This window comes from Drosophila simulans, chromosome 3R, assembly GCF_016746395.2.
Source record: "Drosophila simulans strain w501 chromosome 3R, Prin_Dsim_3.1, whole genome shotgun sequence".
NCBI lineage: Eukaryota > Metazoa > Arthropoda > Insecta > Diptera > Drosophilidae > Drosophila > Drosophila simulans.
The window spans coordinates 21,140,387-21,161,086 of NC_052523.2; the positions used below are offsets into that span (position 1 = coordinate 21,140,387).

Genomic DNA, 20,700 nt, shown 5'->3' on the forward strand with positions numbered 1-20,700 from the left:
ATGTGCATTAGTCGCCCGCCTCCGCCGATCCAGCGACCTCGCCACCATCATCATTATCACCATGGTACTATAGTGCCATGGAGGCATGGAGGTATGGAACTGTGGAGCCACCACACTGCAACTGCCAACCGAGATCTCATACTATGCCATCTCAGGCATTGGATCGGCCACACCAAGGCGCAACTTGTGCCGAAATCTGCACGACGAAACGTGAGAAAATGTTATAGCCAATGCAGTTGCTATGCCGTGTACATAGAGGCAAAATGGGAAAATAAATAATAAAAAATAAAAAATATTTGCTAAATTATGGGAATGAATGGGGCGAGCGGTGGCGGCAGCGGGCGGTAAAGAATTCGGATCTCCAACTTGCAGATGCTGCGGTCTCTGTGACTAATTGCATGCCCATACAAATGCACTTTTCGTAATGCCGGAATATGTGTGAATTATTATGCAGTCGAATCTTCATTGTAATCATGTTAATGAGCTTTCCGCCGTTCAGTCTTCATTGTTCGTGATTATTCTGGCCAGAGATTCTGAGCCAAATGCCAAATGGCCAATGCTATGGCTAGCTCACTGACCAGGATGTTGAGCTTGCGCTTTGCCAAGACAACTTTTATTTTATGTTAATTCAATTAGACGGCGGCTTTTGTCACCCTGCAGCCGCAGCAGCAACATTACCTTTTTCCAAAATCTCTGCCCATCGATGGGTCTTCTTCGTTTTGCCAGCAAACATTTTTGCACAAAAACGTTTTTGAGGAGCGCCACTTGCTGATCGTTTGTTTGCCAAAAACACGACAACAACGCCAAGGCACAAAAGCAACATCAGCCCGCAACAGCAGCAACTTTTAGCGACACAACAGCAAGTACACTCGAAAAAAAAACTTCGAGCTCATGCAACTACTACATTACGTTCCACATGAACCAAATTAAATCTGATAAAGATATTTTGCGATACAGATAATTTATATATTTTTTAGAACAACAAACTTTAAGCTTTAAAAAACGCTGCCCTTCAAGTTGAGCTGATTTTTTCAGTGTACGAAAGAGCTAGACGCTCGTTGCTGATTTATGCGTTTTGCAGCATTTAAATTGGCATTTATGTCAAACTGCGGTAAGGGTAAGTAATATTTTGTACGGGTATAATACATTTCGCTTTATTTGTTTTATAAGCCAGCGTCCTTGGGGTTTGTCGGCATCGACACTTTTCCAGCTTGGAGACTCTTTCCCATGGCTGCCACTCGCATCAGATTGTGATGATGATGATGATGATAGTTTTGATGCTGTAGCCGGGTATAACTTTTTATATATTAGCTTAACGTTCGCTTCCACTTTATTGAGCCGAAACAAATTGGTTAATTGTTCCACAATCACTTGCATGTTTGGCAATGCCTGTAAATTATTCATTATTCCTCTCCAGCGGAGTATTGAACTTTGATCGCATAGCATTTCTGGTCAGAATCAGTTGCAACCATAACTTGCCACTCACAAAGCGCCGCAGATCCTCAGTACCAGATCTTGAGTCAGCGTATGCAGACAGAATGCCAGTGGCCTTGGGGCAAGCTGAGAATGTTGCTGATGCGGCAGCGGCAGCAGCAGCAGCAGCATCAGTTCAGCAGCAACATCTGTGCAGCATCCACTTCCACTTTGACGATGGCTGAATCTTTCGAAAGCTGCCAAATCCGTTCGGCTTTCAATGGCTGTTATAGTTTCAGTGCGAGTCTCCATTTTTCTTTTTTTGCCGTTTTATGTGAAAAATCACATCGCCGCTCGTCAGCCAAACAAGAATTGCCCAATAGGCCAGCAATGAAAATGTGTTGGCGTAATTAATTAAACAAATTATGTGCATTGCGCAGACGCATTGACGTTTTTGGTGCAGACGATTTTTATTAATTTCACTTAGCGGTGGGAATGCACCAGAGCTATAAAAAGTGCATCAGCGACAACGAGCAGTGCACTTTTGGTCAAACAGTGATTACAATTGCGGCCGTAAACGTTTGGCAATGTGGCTTTTACGTTCGCCAGCCATATAGGCAACTTATGGGCACACAGGCACACCTGGTGCACCTCCAAATCTTGGCAACACTGCTCCTCCGAACCCAGTACTTTGTGCCATTTTCGGGCCAAGAAATTCTTCAACTGCAACTGCAGCTGCCTGCCTTGTCATTCATTGTTTGTGGAAAACGCGGCTCAATCAATTATTAATTATACGCCTTGTTGTACCCGAGTGCCAGAGTGCCGGAGTCCATCCATTGTCTGCAACATCTTTATATCGGACAAATCTCCTCTGCCCATTTTCCACTTTAAGCTGCCTGGGTGTTTGGCAACACTTAACAACCGCATCAAAATTAGTTTCGTTATTGTGTTAGCCTTCGGCTGGCCAACTCCGAAGCTCCAAATCTTCAACTCAACTCGAAAATCGAGTCCGTTTCAATTGATTTCTTACGTGCGTGCGGTTTGCCGTGACTAAGTGCGTGTGGGAAAAGACGATACACGATCCCCGTAGCAATTCGGTGGCCCGGAAATGCAGATGGCCCTTGCGGCCAGCAATTACCAATGGGCTGCAAATAGGCGTCATCCCGACTCAGCGAAGACTCCGATTTGGGTAGATCCACCATATGCCGCCGACGCCATGGCACAAAAACCATGACACAAAGCCACTTGGCTGCCTGGCTGGCGGGTTGGCGGCATTTGGCGATCGCTAAAAGTCACATTGTTGACCTTTTTGCGGTCTTGGGGCCGCGTGGAGAAAAGGTTTCTGTCTCTTCTGAAGTCCCTGTCGCTCTGTGCGGCTCATTAAAATAATATTTAACCTTTGGGAAGACAAATACTTGTCGAATATGTTGGTATGCCGAGAGATCTCTTTTGTCGAGAGCCAACGAGCCGTGAGCAATTAAAAATTAACTGTTTACTTTTAATGCGCAAAGTTTGACGCCGACCCCGGCCCCGCCCCCTTTTTTTTTAGGGTCTTCCGCCCTCAGCCCCTCCATCCCCTTTTTGGGGGCCCATTACCAATTGAATTCCATGTTTAACGAGTTTTGACAGCCGCATTTTTGTAGCTTTTTCGTTTGCCTTCATCTGCGCATTTGCAATGGCATGCAATTGCGATGGCTTTGTTTTGTTTAAAAATGTATACCTCAAACTCAAGAATACCCACAAATTCCAAATATTTGTGAGAAACTGTTAAAACTGCACACTGCATACTTTCAAATTAACAATAAATTTAAGAAGGTAAACAGAAAACCTATTAAATCACTAACTAATGAAAAATGATGAGCTAAGATGTTTAATAGAATACCATAAACATTCCGTCAATTAAGTGTTTATAATAATTAAGTGTTTATAATACTTTGAAATCAGTCGGAACCAAGACTTATTACCAATATAATCGTATATGACTCACCCACCGACTGCGTGTCTGGCTGGCCTCCTGCCACGTCTGACATTCATCCGGCAGCGATCTCGCCGCTGAACCTGACCTATACGCGCCATTCTCACGCTGAGCGGACCGTGCTGGTCCGCCAGCAGCCGTGGCATCAAAATGCAGCACTCCCAACGTTTAAAACTTTAGAAAAGATTAGTGGCACGTGGACTTGTTTTCAAATCATTCAACTCTATGACAGATCAAAATTTTTGAGTTTTTAATCCATTTCCACCAGGTTTCTGTTAGATCTCATAGACCAAAATGTTGGCACGAATAATTTCTACCTATTTGTTATGCGCGGCAGTCTACAGTTTGAATATGCTGGAGTACTACAGAACTGGCAAATCTAATCGACCGCGAGGCTCTGACGATGACATGTTCTACGTAAAACCGAAGTGAACCAATAAATCGCACTAGTAACAGCTTATAAAGAAAATATTCTTTTAATGAGTGATGATACTATTTGGTTACGGTTCGTTTACGACTGCTTCTCCTTCCGTCTGGCCTGCAGCACACCACGCAGCATGTTGAAGGAACTCAGTACAGGCACCATGATGGGCAGGAAGAGCGGAATGTAGATGGCGTACTTCTGCTCATCCGGGAAGTACAACTGCGCCAGCAGGCTGGCGTCAAAGAATCCCCGCTCCGAGGCCACGAACGCACGCTTGGCCAGCACCGAAGCGTCCGCCAGTCGGTGTTCCAAAAGGGCAGCCTTGGCGGCCAAGATGTCGGCATAGGAATTTGTAATGGCGGCACCCACCTCGTCGTCTATCACAATGTAGCTGATTTGATCTAAACGAGAGAAGGAAGCGATTATTAAATTATATGATCCAATTAAGTTGGTTATTAAACTTCTCAAGCAGTAACAGATACAATAAAAATATCGTCAAACTTATTTAAAAGCTACTTAATTATAAAGCGGAAATTGCAAACAGTTCATTTTTAATTGTCGAAGAGCCCTGAGTTTTGTAAAATATCAGAAATAAATAATAATAATAAAAACGCTGACTAAACATCCTTCACTGTTATCTTTAAAAACGTACCCAACAGTTTGATGAGGCTCTGGAGCGTGCTGCTTGCTGTTGATATGTGTCGAATGGCACTGCGTCTTAGGTATGCTTCATACTCCCAGCGACGTGGCTCCAGTTGCTCGATGTCCACCACCTTAACGCCCTCCATCTGAAGCTCACTGCTGATGTCGAGCAGCTTGTGCAGCTGGTCCAGCATCACCTGCATGTTGTCCGTGGTGCTGACATGGTAGGGAACTGCCTCTTGATCGCTCATGGCCGACAGGCACACATGCTCTGGCGGATTAGCAATGATGAAGCCACCCCACGGTGGCGAAATGAAGGCATCTACGTCGTTCCGCGTCAGCCGCTGATCCTTGCTGTTGTAGATGTGCAGCGGAGCGATGTGGCAGGGTGGAATGTACACCACCAGGTTGATGGCCGGCTTGTCGGTGGTGCTGGCGCTCAGATTCTGGGCAATCGATGTGAGCAGATGAGGCAGAGCGGTTTCCTGGAGGGCGTAGTGTCTCCCCAACTTGCTCTGGTCGCGCACCTGCTTGAGATCAGCCTCGATGGCCACTCGGTACTTCCACTGCGATCGCACCGTGTAATTGGACACACCGGACACCTTAGCCAACCAGGGCTCAATGTAAGCTGTAGAAAATGTAAATTGGCATGAGTAAGTGATGACTTTTTGTAGTTCCTCAATACTTACTCTTCACAGCCATTGCTATGTTCCACTTGGCGTGTGTGAGTTTCGGTTTCGGATTTAGGACGGAGACAATAACATCGTAGGCTGGTTGCGGAGCTTCCGACTTTGCGCCCATCCGTTCATCGGTACTTAAAATTTGATTTATGCGATACGTCTGCAGGATCTTGGCATGCAGGAGCTGGGCAATTTTGTTGGAAGCTAAAAGGTGGTAAAACAGCATTATTAGTTTGCCTAACTAATCTTTAATTTATGAGGGTAATTTTAGCCCAGTCCTTGAAATGAGGAGAAGAGGGTTTCATTCGGCATTAAAAGTATTCGAAAACGTTCGTATTCCTCGATAGTATAGTGGTTAGTATCCCCGCCTGTCACGCGGGAGACCGGGGTTCAATTCCCCGTCGGGGAGACGATAAACGATATTTTTTTGAATCAGTTTTTATGTAAATAATAAATTATCCGCTATAATGATGTCTTCTTTTAGAATTGAAAAATACAAATTAAAATTGAATAATTTTAATAATAGAAGAAAAGGACAATATTAAAAGGTTAAAAAAAAAAAAATTCTCATTCTCCCCGACGGGGAATTGAACCCCGGTCTCCCGCGTGACAGGCGGGGATACTAACCACTATACTATCGAGGACCTTAAAAACATCGGACATAAAAAGCCAACAACTGTTTCCGTATCATTGCAATAGACTCACGTGTATCACTTCGCATCAGGGCCGATCTCTCGGTGGTTAGTAGCAGCTCCTCCTGCAGTTTGGGCCACTCGATGAACATGAAGTCGCCAACGCTCTGGACATGGTTCTCCAGCAACAGCTTCTCCAGAGCAGCAGGCGTGTGTGCTTCCTGGGTCTTTGGCGTCGGAGATAGCTGCTTGAATTCCACGGACCATATTTCTAATGGGAAGTGCACGCCGATTAGAAATATGAATGGATGATGCAGTTGTACCCACCATTGTCGCTGAAGGCGCTCTGCAGTTCGGCGATGAGCAACTGGCCACGACTGGTATCTTGTGTGTAGATGGCCACCTGCACAGCCGTTTTGATCGGAGTTTCACTCAGACTCAAAATTTCCGTCGAGGGCAAATTGACTCTGCGATTGCAACAATTAGGTATAATTGGAAAAACGCCGCCAGACATGGTTGACTCACCTGTAGACTGTGGTGGTGCGCCACCACATGGGCACGCCAATTCCAATGATGACCACGATAAATGCAAGTGTAGCCCCGATCCGGAACTTATCTGTAAAGTTAAAGAGAAGTGTTAGATTAGTTCCTGATTTATCGCGGTCGTAAGCGCTCTTTGGATTCACACTTCATTACTTCGACAAAAAACTATGATATTTTGTTTTGTGTTTTTATAAAGTTTATTATGTAAAGTAGTTTCTGTACAGTAGAACGGTATGAATGTGAATAGTCCTTGAGGAGTAATTGTGCGCATGTTGTGAAACAGGATCACATGCTACTCCTTGTAGCTGCACGAAATAACAAAAACAGGTCCCTTTTCAAGGGGCGTGTTGCGCGACACGTATTTGGTGAACTTGGTGGTGCCCTCGCACCGGTATACTATGTTCAGGGCGTTGTCCACAGGCGTGATAGTAAGCAGAACGGAATCGTCCTCTTCCTCGTCATCGTAGTCCGATCGCCTTCCGTCCGCCGGTGCTTTCGCTGTTGGCATTTCGGCGTCGGGTGCGAGGTATGTGATCACGGCTGCTCCTTCTGCCGCGTTCAGGTAGTAAACCAGGTCCAAAGTGTTTTCCTCGCTGGTCAAACCGTCGCCCAGCACTGTGTAGTTGCCGTGGGACCATCGCTGCAGTTCCACGCTGCATGTTGGACTTTCGGCATCGGTGCCTGCCAAATCCAGATCGGTGAAATCTCGCAGCAAATCAAACATGGCGTGGCTACGGAACAGTTGCAGTAGTTCCAGTATGGTGCCTCTGGCTGTTGTCAAATCCAGCACTTCATAGTTGTGTGCGTTTGCGGGTCCCTGTCTCCGCCACTTCAGGGTATCCGAATCGGCCAGCAGCTGCGACCGGGCCAATTCGAATTTCTCTCGCTTGAAGAACTCATATAAACAAATCTCGGAGTTTTCTTCGATCCGCTTTTGGATGCTCCGGCGAGTGGCCCCCTTTAGATACACGTTGTTTAGGAACAGGCCAAGTGGTGGCCTATTAAGGCCATCGGGTTGCAGGTAATTCAGGCGGGGAAAGGCGCGCAGGGAGTCGGCCACGAAGGCCTCATTGGTATCGCCGTGGAACCATCCGTTTATAGTAAGACGCGGGTAGTCGAATGTGGTAACCTCGCCTACTTGGTGGAAGGAGCGCGAACCCACCTTGAAGAAGGCAAACTGGTTGTCTTTGGGGGCGATCTTTCGCTGCACTGGAAACTGTGGAAAGCACTGGTCGTCGCTACCGAAGATCTCTAGGCATCCGCCCTGCGCCTCCGTCCACTCTTCCGCTCCTTCCCAAGGCGACAGATAGTAAATGAAGGCCACTTGGCGGTCCTTAAGCAGATCATCGTGCACGAGCAGATAGTCGCCGCAGGTGTACATGCTGCAGGAGGCGGACACATAGTCCAGCTTGAGGTTGGTAACCTTCTCCAGCCAGGGACGCACTTGTTTGCGCAGCACTTGCAGGAAGTTGGTCAACAGTCGGCAATCGGGCATGTTGGAGAGGTCGGTGCTCTGGTAGAACTCATACAAATCCATCTGTTTGCGCGACCACTGCACCTTCTGGATGATCTCGGCGACCAGCGCCTGGCTTTGGCCCTTCTCCAGCATGCCGGGCAAAAGGCAGATTTGAAAGGGATCCGAGAAGACCTGAGCACCGGTTTGCTTCTCCTTGGTTTCTTGGCTCTTCTCCTCCGTCCAGGCTGTCTGGAGCCATTTGGTAAGTTCCGGTTGCTGATACGCCTCGTTAAGGAGCACCTCCTTCGTTTCAAGGATGTCGCCCAGGCGCAAGAGTTTCCTCTGCGGCTCGCCCACCTGGTCCGCGGAATCCTCCTGCTCTGCACGACCATCTGCAAGGGCAACATAGTGAATGGGTTGGCATTAAGCGGGTCAAACAGGGGCATACCTTAAACTTTAATTTGGCTGTTTTTCACGCACACCAGCACTAACACACGCGTTATCAAAGGCACCGATGTGCCGGCACACCTCGCTTTATCGTTTTGGGGCAGATTTCTCACTGTTTCCACTTACCTTCGTCCTTGTCTTTTCTCCTGGGCTTTACTGGACTGGAGCTCGATGTTTCCATAATGCTGTGAGTCAAATTTTCGGTTAAAAACGTGAATCTTTGCCAGGGAAAATAAAAAAATTGGCTTGTGCAGCTAGAGATGGTCGGTCGAAAATATCGGTTGTTCTATGCAAGTGCTGGTTAGTTGGCTTATTTCACGCGGTATCGAATACCTAGCTAAAGTTTAGTAGCTAAAAACTACTCGCATCACTTTTCAAACAATAAAAGGGGTTTTTTCATAGAATGCATACGTTTAGAAATGTAACCTTTAAAGGCATTCAGCATTAGCATACAGTTCACTAATCACTTTCAGATTATATTACGCACTGATTGTGCGTGAGTGGTGTGTGTTTCGTCGCCGCCTCACGCCCCCATCCCTAGCCAATTAGTAACGAACAATTGCTCGATCGGCTCCACGTAAATAAAGTTTAGATCACAGCTTTGTTGATTGCTTATCGCTGTGGCAAATATAGTGAATCGTTTATGGCTGTACACTTTGGAAACGGACGTGGACATAGCCGGTAAATTAAAAATTCAAGATAAAACCTAGCTGGTGAGAAAGAAATTCCAATTGGAGCAGCCCAATGCCGTGGAATGACCTTGGAAGAGGCGGAGCCACCAATCAGCCCTCCATATTATAAACAAAAATATTACTGTGGAATGTTCACAGCTATTTTGTATAAATACATATTAGGCTATGAGTGTGTGCGTGCTAGGGCCAAACAGCTGATTCTGCCTAGCTGCCACCTGATTTGTGGGGGGTGGGAGTGGGGCTGGGGCTGTGGTATTCTGTATGCTCGCGATGATCTCATTGTGTTGGAATCGGAGCAAAAGCTAAATCAACTTGACATGTGTTCTTCTGCTCCTGTGTAGCTACCTAGTGTTGGAGGATACGGAGGAGCAATGGGCAAGGATCAGCATTTGCTGGAGGCTTCGCGAGGCGGCGACATCAAGACGGTGGACAAACTGCTGGAGCACTCGAGCAAACGCCATGGCCCGCTGTCCAGGTGAGTCATCAGCAGCACCTGTTGTTATACCAGTTAGTTTACTACAGGTTTTCCTTTAAAGCTTTCGGCGAAGTCCCAGCATCAACTGCCAGGACATGAATGGCTACACTTCGCTGCATCACGCCTGTCTAAATGGGCATAGCAATATTGTACGGCTACTACTCTCCCACAACGCGCTGTTGGATGTGCCTGATATACGTGGCTCGACGCCCCTATTTCTGGCCGCCTGGGCTGGGCACCAGGACATCGTCAAGATGCTGCTGATGCACTCGCCTGCGGGAGCCAATCCGAATGCCCAAACTATCGAGAACGAGACGCCGCTGCACTCTGGCGCCCAACATGGCCACAATGCCGTGGTGGCCATTCTGCTGTCGTATGGCGCCGATCCCGCCATACGCAACAATAGTTTTCAAACGGCTCTGGATTTGGCAGCGCAATTCGGACGCCTTCAGGTGGTTCAGACCTTGCTCCGCGTTTATCCCGACCTCATATTGCCTTATAAGCGTTTGGAGGAGGACGATGAAGAACTACTGGGCTGCTCGCCCATAAAGCACATCTTCACGCACACCTGCCTGCACCTGGCCAGCCGGAATGGGCACAAGAAGGTGGTTGAAACACTGCTGGCGGCCGGCGTCGATGTCAACATACTCACCAACGCTGGAAGCGCCCTTCACGAGGCGGCACTTTGTGGCAAAAAGTCCGTTGTGGTCACCCTGCTTAAGGCCGGAATCTACGTACACGCCACCGATGGAAACGGACGCACAGCCCTGGACATACTCTCCGATTATCCGCCGCATGTGACCTACGACATTGTGGGCGCCATAAACGGTGCGTATGAGTAATTTCCCAGGTAGAAGAAACACAATAAAGGGGCTAGCCTATGTGTAGTGGCTGCAATTGCTTATCTTTGCTGATATCTAAAGTTAATACAGATCTTCAGACAGCTTTGTAATTCAAAACATATATTTACTCTATTTGTAATAAATGTTACACCCTATTTATTGAAGGCAGGCAAATAAGATCGAAATTATTTTATTGCTAATATAAAGCTATGTCAGTAAGCGCAGACAGTAAAAAATTGATAACCATTTCAACTGACTTTATTATTTGAATCTTTAATGGTGCCTCCAAACCACTAACGCCCACGATCTTTTGCAGAATTCACCCAAGCGGCGAGGGAACATCAGAAGCCACTTGTCGTAGAGAACGGCACACAATCGCTGCCAAAGCGGCTGTACGAGAAGAACTCGCAGCGAAAGAAGGTGCCGCCCAGGCAGAGGAAGTAAGCCCAGCAACTCTGTGCACAGCGACACTGAAACACACACCCACATCACTGCTGACCCTAATTAACTTAGCCCGCAGCTCATGTCATTCGGAAAACGCACTCATCCCCGCTCGCACTCGCACCCACTCTCATGTCCACGCCCACTAGCCCTAGCACTCATCAGAATCAGAATCAGCTTCAGAATCGGTTGTGCGTCTCTTCAATTAACTGGTCTGGTCTCGTTTGGTTTCTTTTCCATAACCACCTACTCACCCCTCACCATGTAGAAAGCAAGATCATCAAGCCAACGGACTTTCGCACTCTTTAAGCTCACTGGACATTTTCGCCAAGCCGCCGGAGAATTACCTGCAAATGAAGCCCATCATGCACCAGAAGTCCTGCGACAACATGAGCGACTTTCGGACGAATGGCGGCAATCTGTGGTCCAGCTATAAGCCGGTGTACAAACAACCCATGTTGCCCAGCTTTCGAACGGACAGCGACATCTCCAATGGATCCGTACCCTCCAGATCGTACGAGTACATAAATCTACTGAGGAACGGCTCCCACAGCGATGATAACTCCGCCAGCACCAGTAGCAACTGTACGTAATGTACCCTTAACTATTTCACTCGAAAGTCATCAATCCCACTAGAGTTTAATATCCAATGAGTCAGGCAAATAAACATCTGGTTTTGTGTCCATTTACAGCTGCGGTGCGTCAACAAGCGGTGGCTACGTACGTGGAGATGAAGCTGGCAACGCCGCCAGTTCCTAAACCACGCACTCGAATAAACGGCGAATACAACGACTATGCGAATCTGGTGCCAATAGAAGATGGCAGCTGCGTGGCAGCTGTGGATAATAACAATAATAGCAATGGTAATGGCACTAAATTGCGATTGGTTCGCCATTCGCCCACGCCGGATTATCCACCACCCACGGTCACCGAGGCGGAACGCACGATCTTCAACTTCATGCAGCCGGCTACTTTGCGCAAAAACAGTTTGCTGGAACCGGCGGAATCCCCTCGAACCACCAACTCAGTGAGCTCTGACCAGGTGGAGGAATACGTTGCCGACATACCCTTTGCTGGACTATTCAAAGGATCCACTTTGAACTTGTGCTCGGATGTGGTGGATGGCATTGGTGCTGTGCCGGGAGATAGGGAGTTTCTGCAATCACCCAGCATGGTGAGGTCAGCCCACGTCCAAAACCACAGACGCAGCCTGTCCAAGCAGCGATACTCAGCGCTGGGCGAAGACTTCAGCGCGTCGCGAGTGTGGGCTGAAATCGATACCATTTTTGAGAACATTGGCAACGAAGTGTCCACAGTAGAGCAGGAAGGCGAGAAGCTTATAGAAGATCCTTCAAGCCTGTCCTTAGAGGATTCCCGGCAGTCCCTGCACATACGAGATCCCGCGGAATTGCTATTGGGCAGGAAACCGAGCGCCGCCTCCTCCAATTGGTGCCACTCGCCATACACACTGATCTATGGCGAAATTCGCTACTCTCTGTTTGTGAGTATGATTTGTCATAAGTATTTAAATGAAATACTCAAAAGCTATAAATGTTTTGCAGTATCTTGGCTCAACGGTCATTCGAAAACTGCAAGGAACCCTTTCAACACGCAAATCCATCCAGAAGCTGAAGATCGATGAGAACTTGAAGTCGGCGGCGAGTGTTAGTGATTTCAGCTTGCTGGAAAACTGCACTACCTCCACAAAGTATCTGAAGGCGGCCAACCATCAGACGCGTCTCAATGTGGACATTGCTGTATCCTGCGTCGGCGTCAAGTTCATAGATCACGAGAAAAAGGTGAGCATATTGCAATTCCTTGATATATATTGTATATTTCTCAACTTGCTTTTAGACTGCCATCTGTTGCCATGACATTGAGAACATAAATTGTGTGTGCCAGGACTCAGAGGACTTGCGCTACTTTGCGTACATAACCAAAGAACAGGACTTGCACTACTGTCACGTCTTTATGGTGGATAGCTTGGTTCGTACTTATGGATTGGTGAATCTCAACATACTAACAAGTTATTAATTCCCAGGAGCTGGCCAAGGAAATCATCATGACGCTGGGACAGGCCTTCGAGGTGGCCTACCAGCTAGCACTGAGCAGACAGGGTACGTCCCTCAACGAAGAGTGCTAATTCGAAGCCATGAAAGTGAAACATTTGCCACCGAGCGCGGCTTTTATTATTTATTTCATTGCATTTCACACGTAAAGTTCTTTTTTTTACTCATTTGCTAGTCGTTGATGCCATCTCGATGCTGGCTTTGCTTCACATAAGTCAGCTCACATGTTAAGTATTTTGAGAGTTTTTAAATAAATTTACAAAATTGCTTTTTAAATTTTTTTTATTTAATTTTGCCGAAAAAACCAAACTTTTGAATTTAGCGGTAAAGCGGGATATTTTAGCGAATTTTTCATTAATCGATACCAGTTAGTTGAAAATAGAGAGCAGTCTGGCCACACTACAAGATCAGCTTCAAAAAAAACGTACAGATTGAATATTATTGGCATTTTATTTTGGAACGTAAACTAAAGGATCCAGCTAGAAATGGAACTTAATATTGGTAAATAGTTAGTGAACGGCATATGCTTGCTTGTACCTACATTGTTCTCACCTCATTATAGAAGATAATCGCCCAAACGATGTCGGCGTCTTGGCGCCGAACGATCAGGGAGATGAGGACGCCAATCGGAGGATGGAAAATACAGACGCTCCAAAGACTCCAGTGGCCAGGAAAACGCGACGAGCGGTACTCAAGCGGATGAACGCCACTTCGGAAAAGGATTCGCCCACGCATCCCGATCCTCCGAAGACACCGGGCACTCCAGGCCATATTCGCCAAAGCACCGAAACTCCGAGACGCAGTTGCCGGAAAAGTGTACGTCCAGCGATCGATTACGATGACATTATAGTGCGATCCGCCAAGAAGGCTATTGCCGAAGCAATTCAAGCTGATCTCGAGGACGAGAAGCCTGCCGTCCACAAGTGGACCACCGCAGAGGTGGGAAAAAATTCGCGCAAACGGGGTCGCAAGTCCAAGCGCATGGTCGCCAAGAAGCAGAAAACAGAGCACATAGTTGCAGAGGATGATGAGGAGCAGGTCAAGGAGTTGGAGGCCCCACAGAAAAAGGTGGATCCTTCTCAAGGTGCTGAAGAAACTACAGAGGTTCAAGAAGATATATTAGGGAAAGTATCCACGAAGAAGTCTTCTAAAAAGTCTAAAACTACAGATCCAGAACACGCAGATAATATTATGGACATTGTAGAGAAAATAGAGCAACCCATATCGATAAAGAAGTCTTCTAGGGCGTCTAAAAATCCAGACACCAAGGAGCAAAAGGTAACTGAAGCAGATGTTGATGAACTAGGCATATGCCCACTGGATGTGGAGAGCCAGGAAGAAGATGGGAAGGATATTCAAGGTGGAGAAACCAAAACAAACGCAGAGGTAGTTGAATATGAAGCCCAAACGAGTGCAGTCGATAAGGATGGTCAGAAACATGAAGAGAAAGATGAGCAAGCAGATGAGGCAACAAAACCAGCTGCGCTTGATAAAGACAAAGAAATAGCAGCTGAAGATAAACTAAAAGTAGCTAATGCCGTAGATGAGCAAGCAGAGGAAGAAATGCCCTCACTACTGATGGAAAGTGAAGACCTCGATGAACCAAATCAGTCGCCTCTCAATACCACATACGATGCAGAAGACAAGAAAGATTTGGATGGAAGTGTTATTCTGGTTGTTAGTCCGGACAAGCAGAAAGAGGCTATCTCCTCCGACCTCGATGCAAGTGTTATACTGGTCGGCATTACCGATATGCAGCCTGTTGTTTGCGCTCCGAAGCCCGAAATTCCGGAGGAGAAGCCGGTCATTAAAGTTGTGCTCACTACATCCGATGATCAGGACCAAACCCTTTTGGATCTAGCCGCTGTAGCTTCGCCAAATGTATCACAGTCGAAGAAATCGAAGGGCTATCGATTCCCTACGCCCTTTAAGGCAAGGCCGATGTTTAACTTTACAGGAACAGCGGAGGCAGTTCACCATGATCACGAGGTTAAAGAAGATCAACCGCAAAACACACGCAAACGTTCCAAGTCAGCCAGCATTTGGAACGACACCATGCCACGAACTGTATCCTTTCAGAGTCCTATTGAGATTGCCAATGTCGAGGACATTGATAAGCGCTGGACAGGACTTAAAAAGAGCAGTAAGTTCTGTTTAATGGATAACCATTAATCCTTAGCCTTAGCCTTATCCTTAGCCCCTTCTAAACGTATAATTCCAGATGTCAATAATCGCCGTAGGCGCTCAAAGTCATTGGACGAAAACCGCTGCAAAATGAGCAGGATCCCCAAGCCCAATAGAGGTATATATAGAAAACTAAAGCTGTTCTGTTCGGTTCGTGTTAATTAACGTTTTTTTTTCCTTCTCAGGTGTTATACCGCTAAACAAAACCATCACACCCAGCAAGGTGAATAAGCGCACCAAGATGCCCAATTTTGCTGCCATGCATGAGAGACAGTTTGCCAAGATGGAGAGTCTGGTGGACCACGTCGAACGCAAGGCGGAACGCGCCAAGGTGCTAACCAATTCTGTACAGAAGCAAGCGCCAGGATCGACGGCGAAGAAACTGCAGAGCACCTCGTCTGTGGAGGATCGTGCTCGTCCAAGAGCAATGAAAAAGATCGACATGACCGCCGATCGGACCTTGGTAATGGATCATCCGTCCAATAAGCAGAACTCATCACGTTTGCCTTTGAAGGCCACCGCTCCCGCTTCCAATGTAGCTTCAAAGCCAGTTTTCAATTTGTCCACCTCCACGGTGAAGACATTCAACGCTACGTTTTCCAGCAGACCGGCCGATTCGCACGACAACAAGCTGGCTGAGCGACGCCAGCGGCGCATTGAAATGTTCAAGGGTAGGACCACCAAGGACCAGAAGGAGAAAGGAGAGTTTATCCGCGGAGTGCGCCTCAATCGACGTTTTGAACTCCAAATGCAGCACCGTCGACACCTGGAGGAGGATTAGTTTCTTAAGTTGAATCCTTAATTTTACTATTTACTACTACTATGCTTATTCATATAAATTTGCTTTAACGTGTCAGATTTGTCGGCGATTCGTCATAAAACATTTGATTTTTGCTGGTTCCAATAAAGTTGTTTATCATTTTTATATTTTGCACTTTTCCGCAGTCTTTTTTTAAAACGAGTGAGAGCGTTGCCCAACACTGGCGGCATAGAATCCGTCAACGGAGCAGGCTTTGTTTTTTGTTTCCAATACATTCCTACTTTTTCGTAGCCATAAATTCATAGGACTTAGACCTATTACACATCACTCGCCAGTTCTTGTGTTAATTTTTTTAAATTTGAGTTACCTTTTATTAAAATTGATTAAACTTTGAATACTACGTTTTTATACACCAAAAATAATCAGTTGGCATTCCAGTTCGGATAACGGCACTATTCGCGTTTTACAGATTCCTTCGTTTCTCGTTCCATATTCTTCTTTCTATCTCCGTCTCCTTTTTCACGCAAACCAAAACGCGGGACGCAAAATGTGTGACGAAGCGAATCCAGCGAAGCCGTGGCAGCTTCCTGCTGTGGTGTACGGCAATGGGATTCCGGCGCTGTGCCTGCTGCACCAGGAGATCGAGCAGTTCTACAACTACATCCGGTCCACGCCAACGGAGTTTTGCTTGCGGGCAGGTGCAGTGCGTCGCATCGAGGACGTGGTGCTTTCCATTTGGCCAAGCGCATTCGTCGATCTCTTTGGCTCATTTCGGACCGGTCTAAATCTGCCAGACTCGGACATTGATCTGGTGGTGTACTATAGATTCTGGAACCCCAGACTGCTGCATGAGCTTCAAAACGAACTAGTCAGCCAAGGGGTAACTGATCCGGACACAGTGACCGTCCTCGACAAGGCCTCCGTGCCAGTGGTGAAGTTCACGGACCGCATTTCCCGCATCAGGTTTGATGTGACCTTCAACTCCGTAGCATCCGGCGTACAGGCCGCCGAGCTGATCAAGGACTTTATCCGCCAGTTTCCTGAACTGCCCAAGCTGGTCATGGTGCTCAAGCAGTTCCTCAGCCTTCACGGATTCAACGAGGTCTACAACTCCGGCGGAGTCTCGTCCTACGCACTCACGCTAATGGTGATCAGCTTTCTGCAGCAGCATGCGCGCTCCAACAAGCGTTTAAGTGACCACAGTAAGCTGGCCCTGCTGCTAATTCAGTTTCTAGACTACTACGGCCGCAAGTTTGACTTCTTCAAGTATGGAATATCGGTGCTCGGCGAAGGCGGTTGCGTCGAGAAGGAGCGGCTTCGCTCCACGCTCGGCGAGAACAACTGGCAGTCGGTGCTTTGCATAGAGGATCCAGTGACGCCGACCAACGATATAGGAAGGAGCTCCTATGGGGTGCTCGGCGTGATGCAAGGATTCGGGGCAGCCTTCGTGAAGCTGTCGAAGCTGGTGGACTCCGATTCGTCCAAGATTGTCGGCCCCATATTGGCCAACATTGTAGAGGTGCCGCAGTCCATAATCAACTACCGGGCTTGGGTGCACTACAACTTCCAGCATCTTTTGACACCGGGATTGCCTCGTACCGATTCCCTTGGACAACCGTCGCTCGCGGGCTCCACATCCCCCTCCGCCTCCGAGGATGAGCGCTCGGGCGGGCAGGCTACTATTGGATTCGGCCGATGTGATGATCCTCCCCAGAAAATAGACATAGATGCCGACCTTGCAAACCTTAATTTGAATTAAGAATGGTACGCTTATACACCGGTGATTTTTAAAAACTAATTATATCTTTTTATTAGCATAGTTTTATGCTCGGCATATGAAAACAAACAAAATTTATAGACTACTTTTGCATTTTCTATTTATTGTCCAACAATTGTTTTTCGATACATAACGACAACTGCTTATGTAATTAGCTAAATAACAAATCACAAAATGCCGAATCGTACAATAGACGTATTCTAATTATTAGAATAGACAATAAGACACTTATTAATTAAATATGTAATTTATATCTGTGCTTCATAATTATACGTGCAAACAGGATTGTATTGTAGAATATTAAATATTAAAGCAGTGTAAAATCATATAAACTGTTTACAATTACTTAAATGAAATTTGAGAAGTCACAGTTTAGCATAGATTGGATTCAGTGACTGAGTATAGTGTGATGTTCGCATCACTGCCGGCTCCACCGCTGATGGTGGCAACCCTGGCCGCTGTCACTTGCTTTTTGGTCCAGGCGTGTTGTGTAAACGCTGGCCCCCATTTCAGAATTCCAAATTCCGGCGCAAACTGTCCGGTATTGTATATATTTGGATCAACGACTTCACCTAGGACATGCTGAATCTCCTGCGAAGGCGCCCAGCGTCGGTGCCCCTCATCCGGGCCGCGTTTAGCGCTCCGCTGCACACAACGGAAAACCGGCCGGGTTACATAGTGCTGTAAGTACGAAAATTAGCCGGATTCAACATGTGGAGTCACTAAAGCTATCCCCTCAGGGTACCGGAGATCGGCGAAGAGGGACCGCTAGGTGAGGGCGTGCTCAAGCCGGACGGACTTCCCGCCTTCAGTGACATCACCATCGAGATGTGCTTGGGCGCCATTGGTCAGCAGGCATCGGCGGTGGAGAACTCGGTTAAGGCGCTGGAGAGCGACCTGCACAGTGGCAAGCAGCTAAATGCCGCCAGCATCTTTCGGGAGCTGGACACCGTGACGGGTCCACTGGAGACGACGTGGGGTGTGGCCAAGGCTCTGTACCTGGGCAATTCTACCCTGATACCCACCAAATCCTACATGAACATCCACGAACGAGCGCGTAACGCTCGGGCAGCGAAGTTCTGCAATCAGACCGTTTATAAGGCACTCAAGGATGCTTCATCCGATTCCGGTCCAGATGAGCAGAGGATGCGACAGAAGTTCCTGCTCGAGGGCAAGCTGAACGGGCTTACGCTGGACAAAGATAAGCAGGATGGTCTGAAGGAGCTGCTTACCCATTTGGGTCGAGAGAGAGCCAACTTCAAGAACAAGGTCAACATGGCAGTGCACTCGTTTGGACAGATTATTACGGACTTCAATCTTGTAAGGGATTTCCCGCCTTCGCTTCTTGAGGCAACAGCCCGCGATCCCGGACAGCCTATGACGGGTCCTTGGAAGATAACCCTGCAGCCTCAAGTGGTCGATGGTTTTCTAAAGCACTGCCCAGAGCGACTGCAGCGTTGGAACGTCTGGAGGGCCAGTGTACTGAAGGCATCCTCGCAGCAGGAAAAATCCCTGGAGAACAGCACACACCTCGAAAAAATACGCGGATTGCGCAAGCGACAGGCGAATCTGTTGGGCTATGAAAGCTTTGCAGACATGTCCATGCAGACCAAAATGGTGGGCAGTGTGGATAACCTTAAGCAGATCTTTGCCAAGCTTCTCAAGTTCGCCGGCCCTGCTCAAAGTGTGGAGCTGGAGAAACTACAGAGCTTCGCTCAGGACAGTGGCTGTGAATACAAGCTGGAAGCCTACGATGTTGCCTACTGGCGGCGCAAGCAACTGGCGGCGGAGCACGGTCTCCAAGAGCAGAAGCTCCGCGAGTTTTTCCCACTGCCCCGCGTTCTGTCCGGAATGTTTGCGCTGAGCGAAAAGCTCTTCGGCATCCAAATAGTTGAGCAGCCCAATGCGGAGGTGTGGCATCCGGCAGTAAAGTTCTACGATGTGTTCGATGCTGATTCCAGCAATAGCTCCACTCCGGTGGGTGGCTTCTATGTGGACTGCTACTCCAAGGAGCACAAGTTCGGCAGAAACAATGGTTGGATGGTGGGCATACGGAACAGCAATAAATCTGCCGGTCTGACGCCTCTCTGTGCACTGATATTCAACTTCTCGGAGCCACAAAGTCCGGATGCCAAGCCGCCGCTCCTTGGATACGATGATCTGCAGATGCTGTTCAAGACCTTTGGAAGCGGACTCCAGCATCTGCTCACCCAAGCGGGCTACAGCGATTTGGCGGGACTCTCGAACATCGAGTGGGATGCCTCGCAGGTGTCCGGTCATGTAATGAGCAACTTCCTCGACGATCCCACAGTGATTCGAAGCCTATCCGGACACTTTAGCAGCGGTGAGCCATTGGAGGCTAACCTCTCGCAAAAGATGAGACTGCTGAAGACTCAGTTGGCTGGCTATAATCTGTGCCAGGACCTCTACCTGGCGGATCTCGACGTGGAGCTGCACCGCTCGAACGCCTTCTGGCTGGAGGTGGTTCGCAAGCTGTGGCCGGTTTATCAATGCATGCCGCTGGACAAGAAGGACGCTCATCCGTGCTCCCTGACCGACATTTTTGCCGGAGATTGGGCGGCCGCCCAGTTCAGTCACTTGTATTCCCGCCTGATAGCCGCCGACATTTCAAACAGCTTTGCTGAGCAGAGAAGCGAAGAGAACTACGCAGTCGTTGGCCGGCGCTACAAGCAGACCTTCCTCAGCTCCGGCGGATCTGTGCCCACGGCGGAAGTGTTCCGTCGCTTCCAGGGTCGCGACCCGTCGGGCGAGGCACTCCTGAAGTCGCTGGACATATTCGAACCCTCCCAGACCACAGATAACAACTGAGGGTCGTGCTCTGTTCCGCTAAAACGTTATCTATTGTGTGTAGTCAACTAATGCTGATCGATGGCAGCCTTTGGAGGCCGGACCTATTCGAGTGGGGAAAGTAAGCATTGGAGTATTTGAAAATATTTTAAAATAGGTTTGAAATGTATTCTGTTAAATATTTGTTTATTGGCCAAGATCCACTTGTACTTATTTAAAAGAAAGTATAGCCGTAATTCAATGACCCCCAGCCAGGAAACTGAAAACCAAAAACGATTGATAAAGGCTTTATCAATTTTGGAAGTGTAACTATTAAAAAAAAAATTCTGTACTTTACGCCTCCACGATTTATTAGTCGGCAGTTGGATCTACACCCTAATTGGCAGCCGGATTATGTGATAGCGATCGCGTGAGTCAGGCGGGATCTTATCGCAGGTGTG

General features: G+C 47.7%; 5 protein-coding genes and 2 non-coding genes across 13 annotated transcripts; 5 read left to right on the top strand and 2 right to left on the bottom strand.

Annotated features, from left to right (window-relative positions):
• Positions 1 to 3,845: 3,845 nt before the first annotated feature.
• LOC6729497 (prolyl 3-hydroxylase sudestada1) lies at positions 3,846 to 8,516 on the bottom strand. 3 transcript variants are annotated; one of them, XM_002104771.4, is made up of 7 exons: positions 8,339 to 8,503; positions 6,292 to 6,382; positions 6,094 to 6,233; positions 5,840 to 6,037; positions 5,144 to 5,338; positions 4,465 to 5,082; positions 3,846 to 4,213 (listed from the first exon to the last, which is right to left on the bottom strand). In XM_002104771.4, the coding sequence occupies exons 1-7, from the start codon at positions 8,391 to 8,393 to the stop codon at positions 3,900 to 3,902; spliced, it is 1,611 nt and encodes a 536-aa protein (XP_002104807.1). In that variant the 5' UTR covers positions 8,394 to 8,503; the 3' UTR covers positions 3,846 to 3,899. The 3 variants fall into 3 exon arrangements, with proteins under 3 accessions (XP_002104807.1, XP_016036170.1, XP_039151302.1); XM_016174752.3 differs by lacking the exons at positions 3,846 to 4,213; positions 4,465 to 5,082; positions 5,144 to 5,338; ... (1 more) ...; positions 6,094 to 6,233; positions 6,292 to 6,382 and adding an exon at positions 6,481 to 8,157 and having other exon boundaries at positions 8,339 to 8,516; XM_039295368.1 differs by lacking the exons at positions 3,846 to 4,213; positions 4,465 to 5,082; positions 5,144 to 5,338; ... (2 more) ...; positions 6,292 to 6,382; positions 8,339 to 8,503 and adding exons at positions 6,481 to 8,157; positions 8,214 to 8,230.
• Trnad-guc lies at positions 5,472 to 5,543 on the top strand. Its single transcript has one exon. It is a non-coding gene; the product is annotated as a tRNA-Asp (tRNA).
• Trnad-guc lies at positions 5,707 to 5,778 on the bottom strand. The gene has a single exon. It is a non-coding gene; the product is annotated as a tRNA-Asp (tRNA).
• Positions 8,517 to 8,732: 216 nt separating the features above from the next.
• Positions 8,733 to 13,007, top strand: LOC6729500 (ankyrin repeat and sterile alpha motif domain-containing protein 1B). 2 transcript variants are annotated; one of them, XM_016177482.3, is made up of 9 exons: positions 8,733 to 8,893; positions 9,246 to 9,379; positions 9,441 to 10,207; positions 10,538 to 10,661; positions 10,931 to 11,247; positions 11,355 to 12,163; positions 12,225 to 12,461; positions 12,517 to 12,648; positions 12,704 to 13,007. In XM_016177482.3, exons 2-9 carry the CDS (start codon positions 9,276 to 9,278, stop codon positions 12,803 to 12,805), a joined length of 2,592 nt encoding a protein of 863 aa, XP_016036171.1. In that variant the 5' UTR covers positions 8,733 to 8,893; positions 9,246 to 9,275; the 3' UTR covers positions 12,806 to 13,007. The 2 variants fall into 2 exon arrangements, with proteins under 2 accessions (XP_016036171.1, XP_016036172.1); XM_016177483.2 differs by having other exon boundaries at positions 10,973 to 11,247.
• A 68-nt stretch (positions 13,008 to 13,075) lies between these two features.
• On the top strand, positions 13,076 to 15,842 carry LOC6729501. Of its 3 annotated transcripts, XM_039295367.2 has the most exons (5): positions 13,076 to 13,232; positions 13,294 to 14,195; positions 14,247 to 14,874; positions 14,953 to 15,033; positions 15,101 to 15,842. In XM_039295367.2, exons 1-5 carry the CDS (start codon positions 13,217 to 13,219, stop codon positions 15,694 to 15,696), a joined length of 2,223 nt encoding a protein of 740 aa, XP_039151301.1. In that variant the 5' UTR covers positions 13,076 to 13,216; the 3' UTR covers positions 15,697 to 15,842. The 3 variants fall into 3 exon arrangements, with proteins under 3 accessions (XP_039151301.1, XP_016036174.1, XP_002104809.1); XM_016177485.3 differs by having other exon boundaries at positions 13,294 to 14,874; XM_002104773.4 differs by having other exon boundaries at positions 13,079 to 13,232; positions 13,297 to 14,874.
• Positions 15,843 to 15,912: 70 nt separating this feature from the next.
• On the top strand, positions 15,913 to 17,778 carry LOC6729502 (inactive non-canonical poly(A) RNA polymerase protein Trf4-2). 2 transcript variants are annotated; one of them, XM_016177487.3, is made up of 2 exons: positions 15,913 to 17,439; positions 17,491 to 17,778. In XM_016177487.3, exon 1 carries the CDS (start codon positions 16,223 to 16,225, stop codon positions 17,432 to 17,434), a length of 1,212 nt encoding a protein of 403 aa, XP_016036176.1. In that variant the 5' UTR covers positions 15,913 to 16,222; the 3' UTR covers positions 17,435 to 17,439; positions 17,491 to 17,778. The 2 variants fall into 2 exon arrangements, with proteins under 2 accessions (XP_016036176.1, XP_016036175.1); XM_016177486.3 differs by having other exon boundaries at positions 17,496 to 17,778.
• Positions 17,779 to 17,889: 111 nt separating this feature from the next.
• On the top strand, positions 17,890 to 20,596 carry LOC6729503 (probable cytosolic oligopeptidase A). Its single transcript, XM_002104775.4, has 2 exons — positions 17,890 to 18,135; positions 18,193 to 20,596. The coding sequence occupies exons 1-2, from the start codon at positions 18,032 to 18,034 to the stop codon at positions 20,279 to 20,281; spliced, it is 2,193 nt and encodes a 730-aa protein (XP_002104811.2). The 5' UTR covers positions 17,890 to 18,031; the 3' UTR covers positions 20,282 to 20,596.
• The last annotated feature ends 104 nt before the right edge of the window (positions 20,597 to 20,700 follow it).

Bases quoted from the DNA above. Each gene is read 5' to 3' on its own strand.
- LOC6729503 (XM_002104775.4), top strand. From the start codon at position 18,032: ATGCTGAATCTCCTGCGAAGGCGCCCAGCGTCGGTGCCCCTCATCCGG. The intron at 18,136-18,192 runs GTAAGTACGAAA...CTATCCCCTCAG, and splicing joins CGGCCGGGTTACATAGTGCT to GGTACCGGAGATCGGCGAAG.
- LOC6729501 (XM_016177485.3), top strand. The intron at 14,875-14,952 runs GTAAGTTCTGTT...GTATAATTCCAG, and splicing joins GACAGGACTTAAAAAGAGCA to ATGTCAATAATCGCCGTAGG. The intron at 15,034-15,100 runs GTATATATAGAA...TTTCCTTCTCAG, and splicing joins GATCCCCAAGCCCAATAGAG to GTGTTATACCGCTAAACAAA.
- LOC6729497 (XM_002104771.4), bottom strand. From the start codon at position 8,393: ATGGAAACATCGAGCTCCAGTCCAGTAAAGCCCAGGAGAAAAGACAAG. The intron at 6,383-8,338 runs GTAAGTGGAAAC...TTAACTTTACAG, and splicing joins GAGAAAAGACAAGGACGAAG to ATAAGTTCCGGATCGGGGCT. The intron at 6,234-6,291 runs GTGAGTCAACCA...TTGCAATCGCAG, and splicing joins CGCACCACCACAGTCTACAG to AGTCAATTTGCCCTCGACGG.
- LOC6729502 (XM_016177487.3), top strand. From the start codon at position 16,223: ATGTGTGACGAAGCGAATCCAGCGAAGCCGTGGCAGCTTCCTGCTGTG.
- LOC6729500 (XM_016177482.3), top strand. From the start codon at position 9,276: ATGGGCAAGGATCAGCATTTGCTGGAGGCTTCGCGAGGCGGCGACATC. The intron at 10,208-10,537 runs GTGCGTATGAGT...GATCTTTTGCAG, and splicing joins CATTGTGGGCGCCATAAACG to AATTCACCCAAGCGGCGAGG. The intron at 12,164-12,224 runs GTGAGTATGATT...AATGTTTTGCAG, and splicing joins AAATTCGCTACTCTCTGTTT to TATCTTGGCTCAACGGTCAT.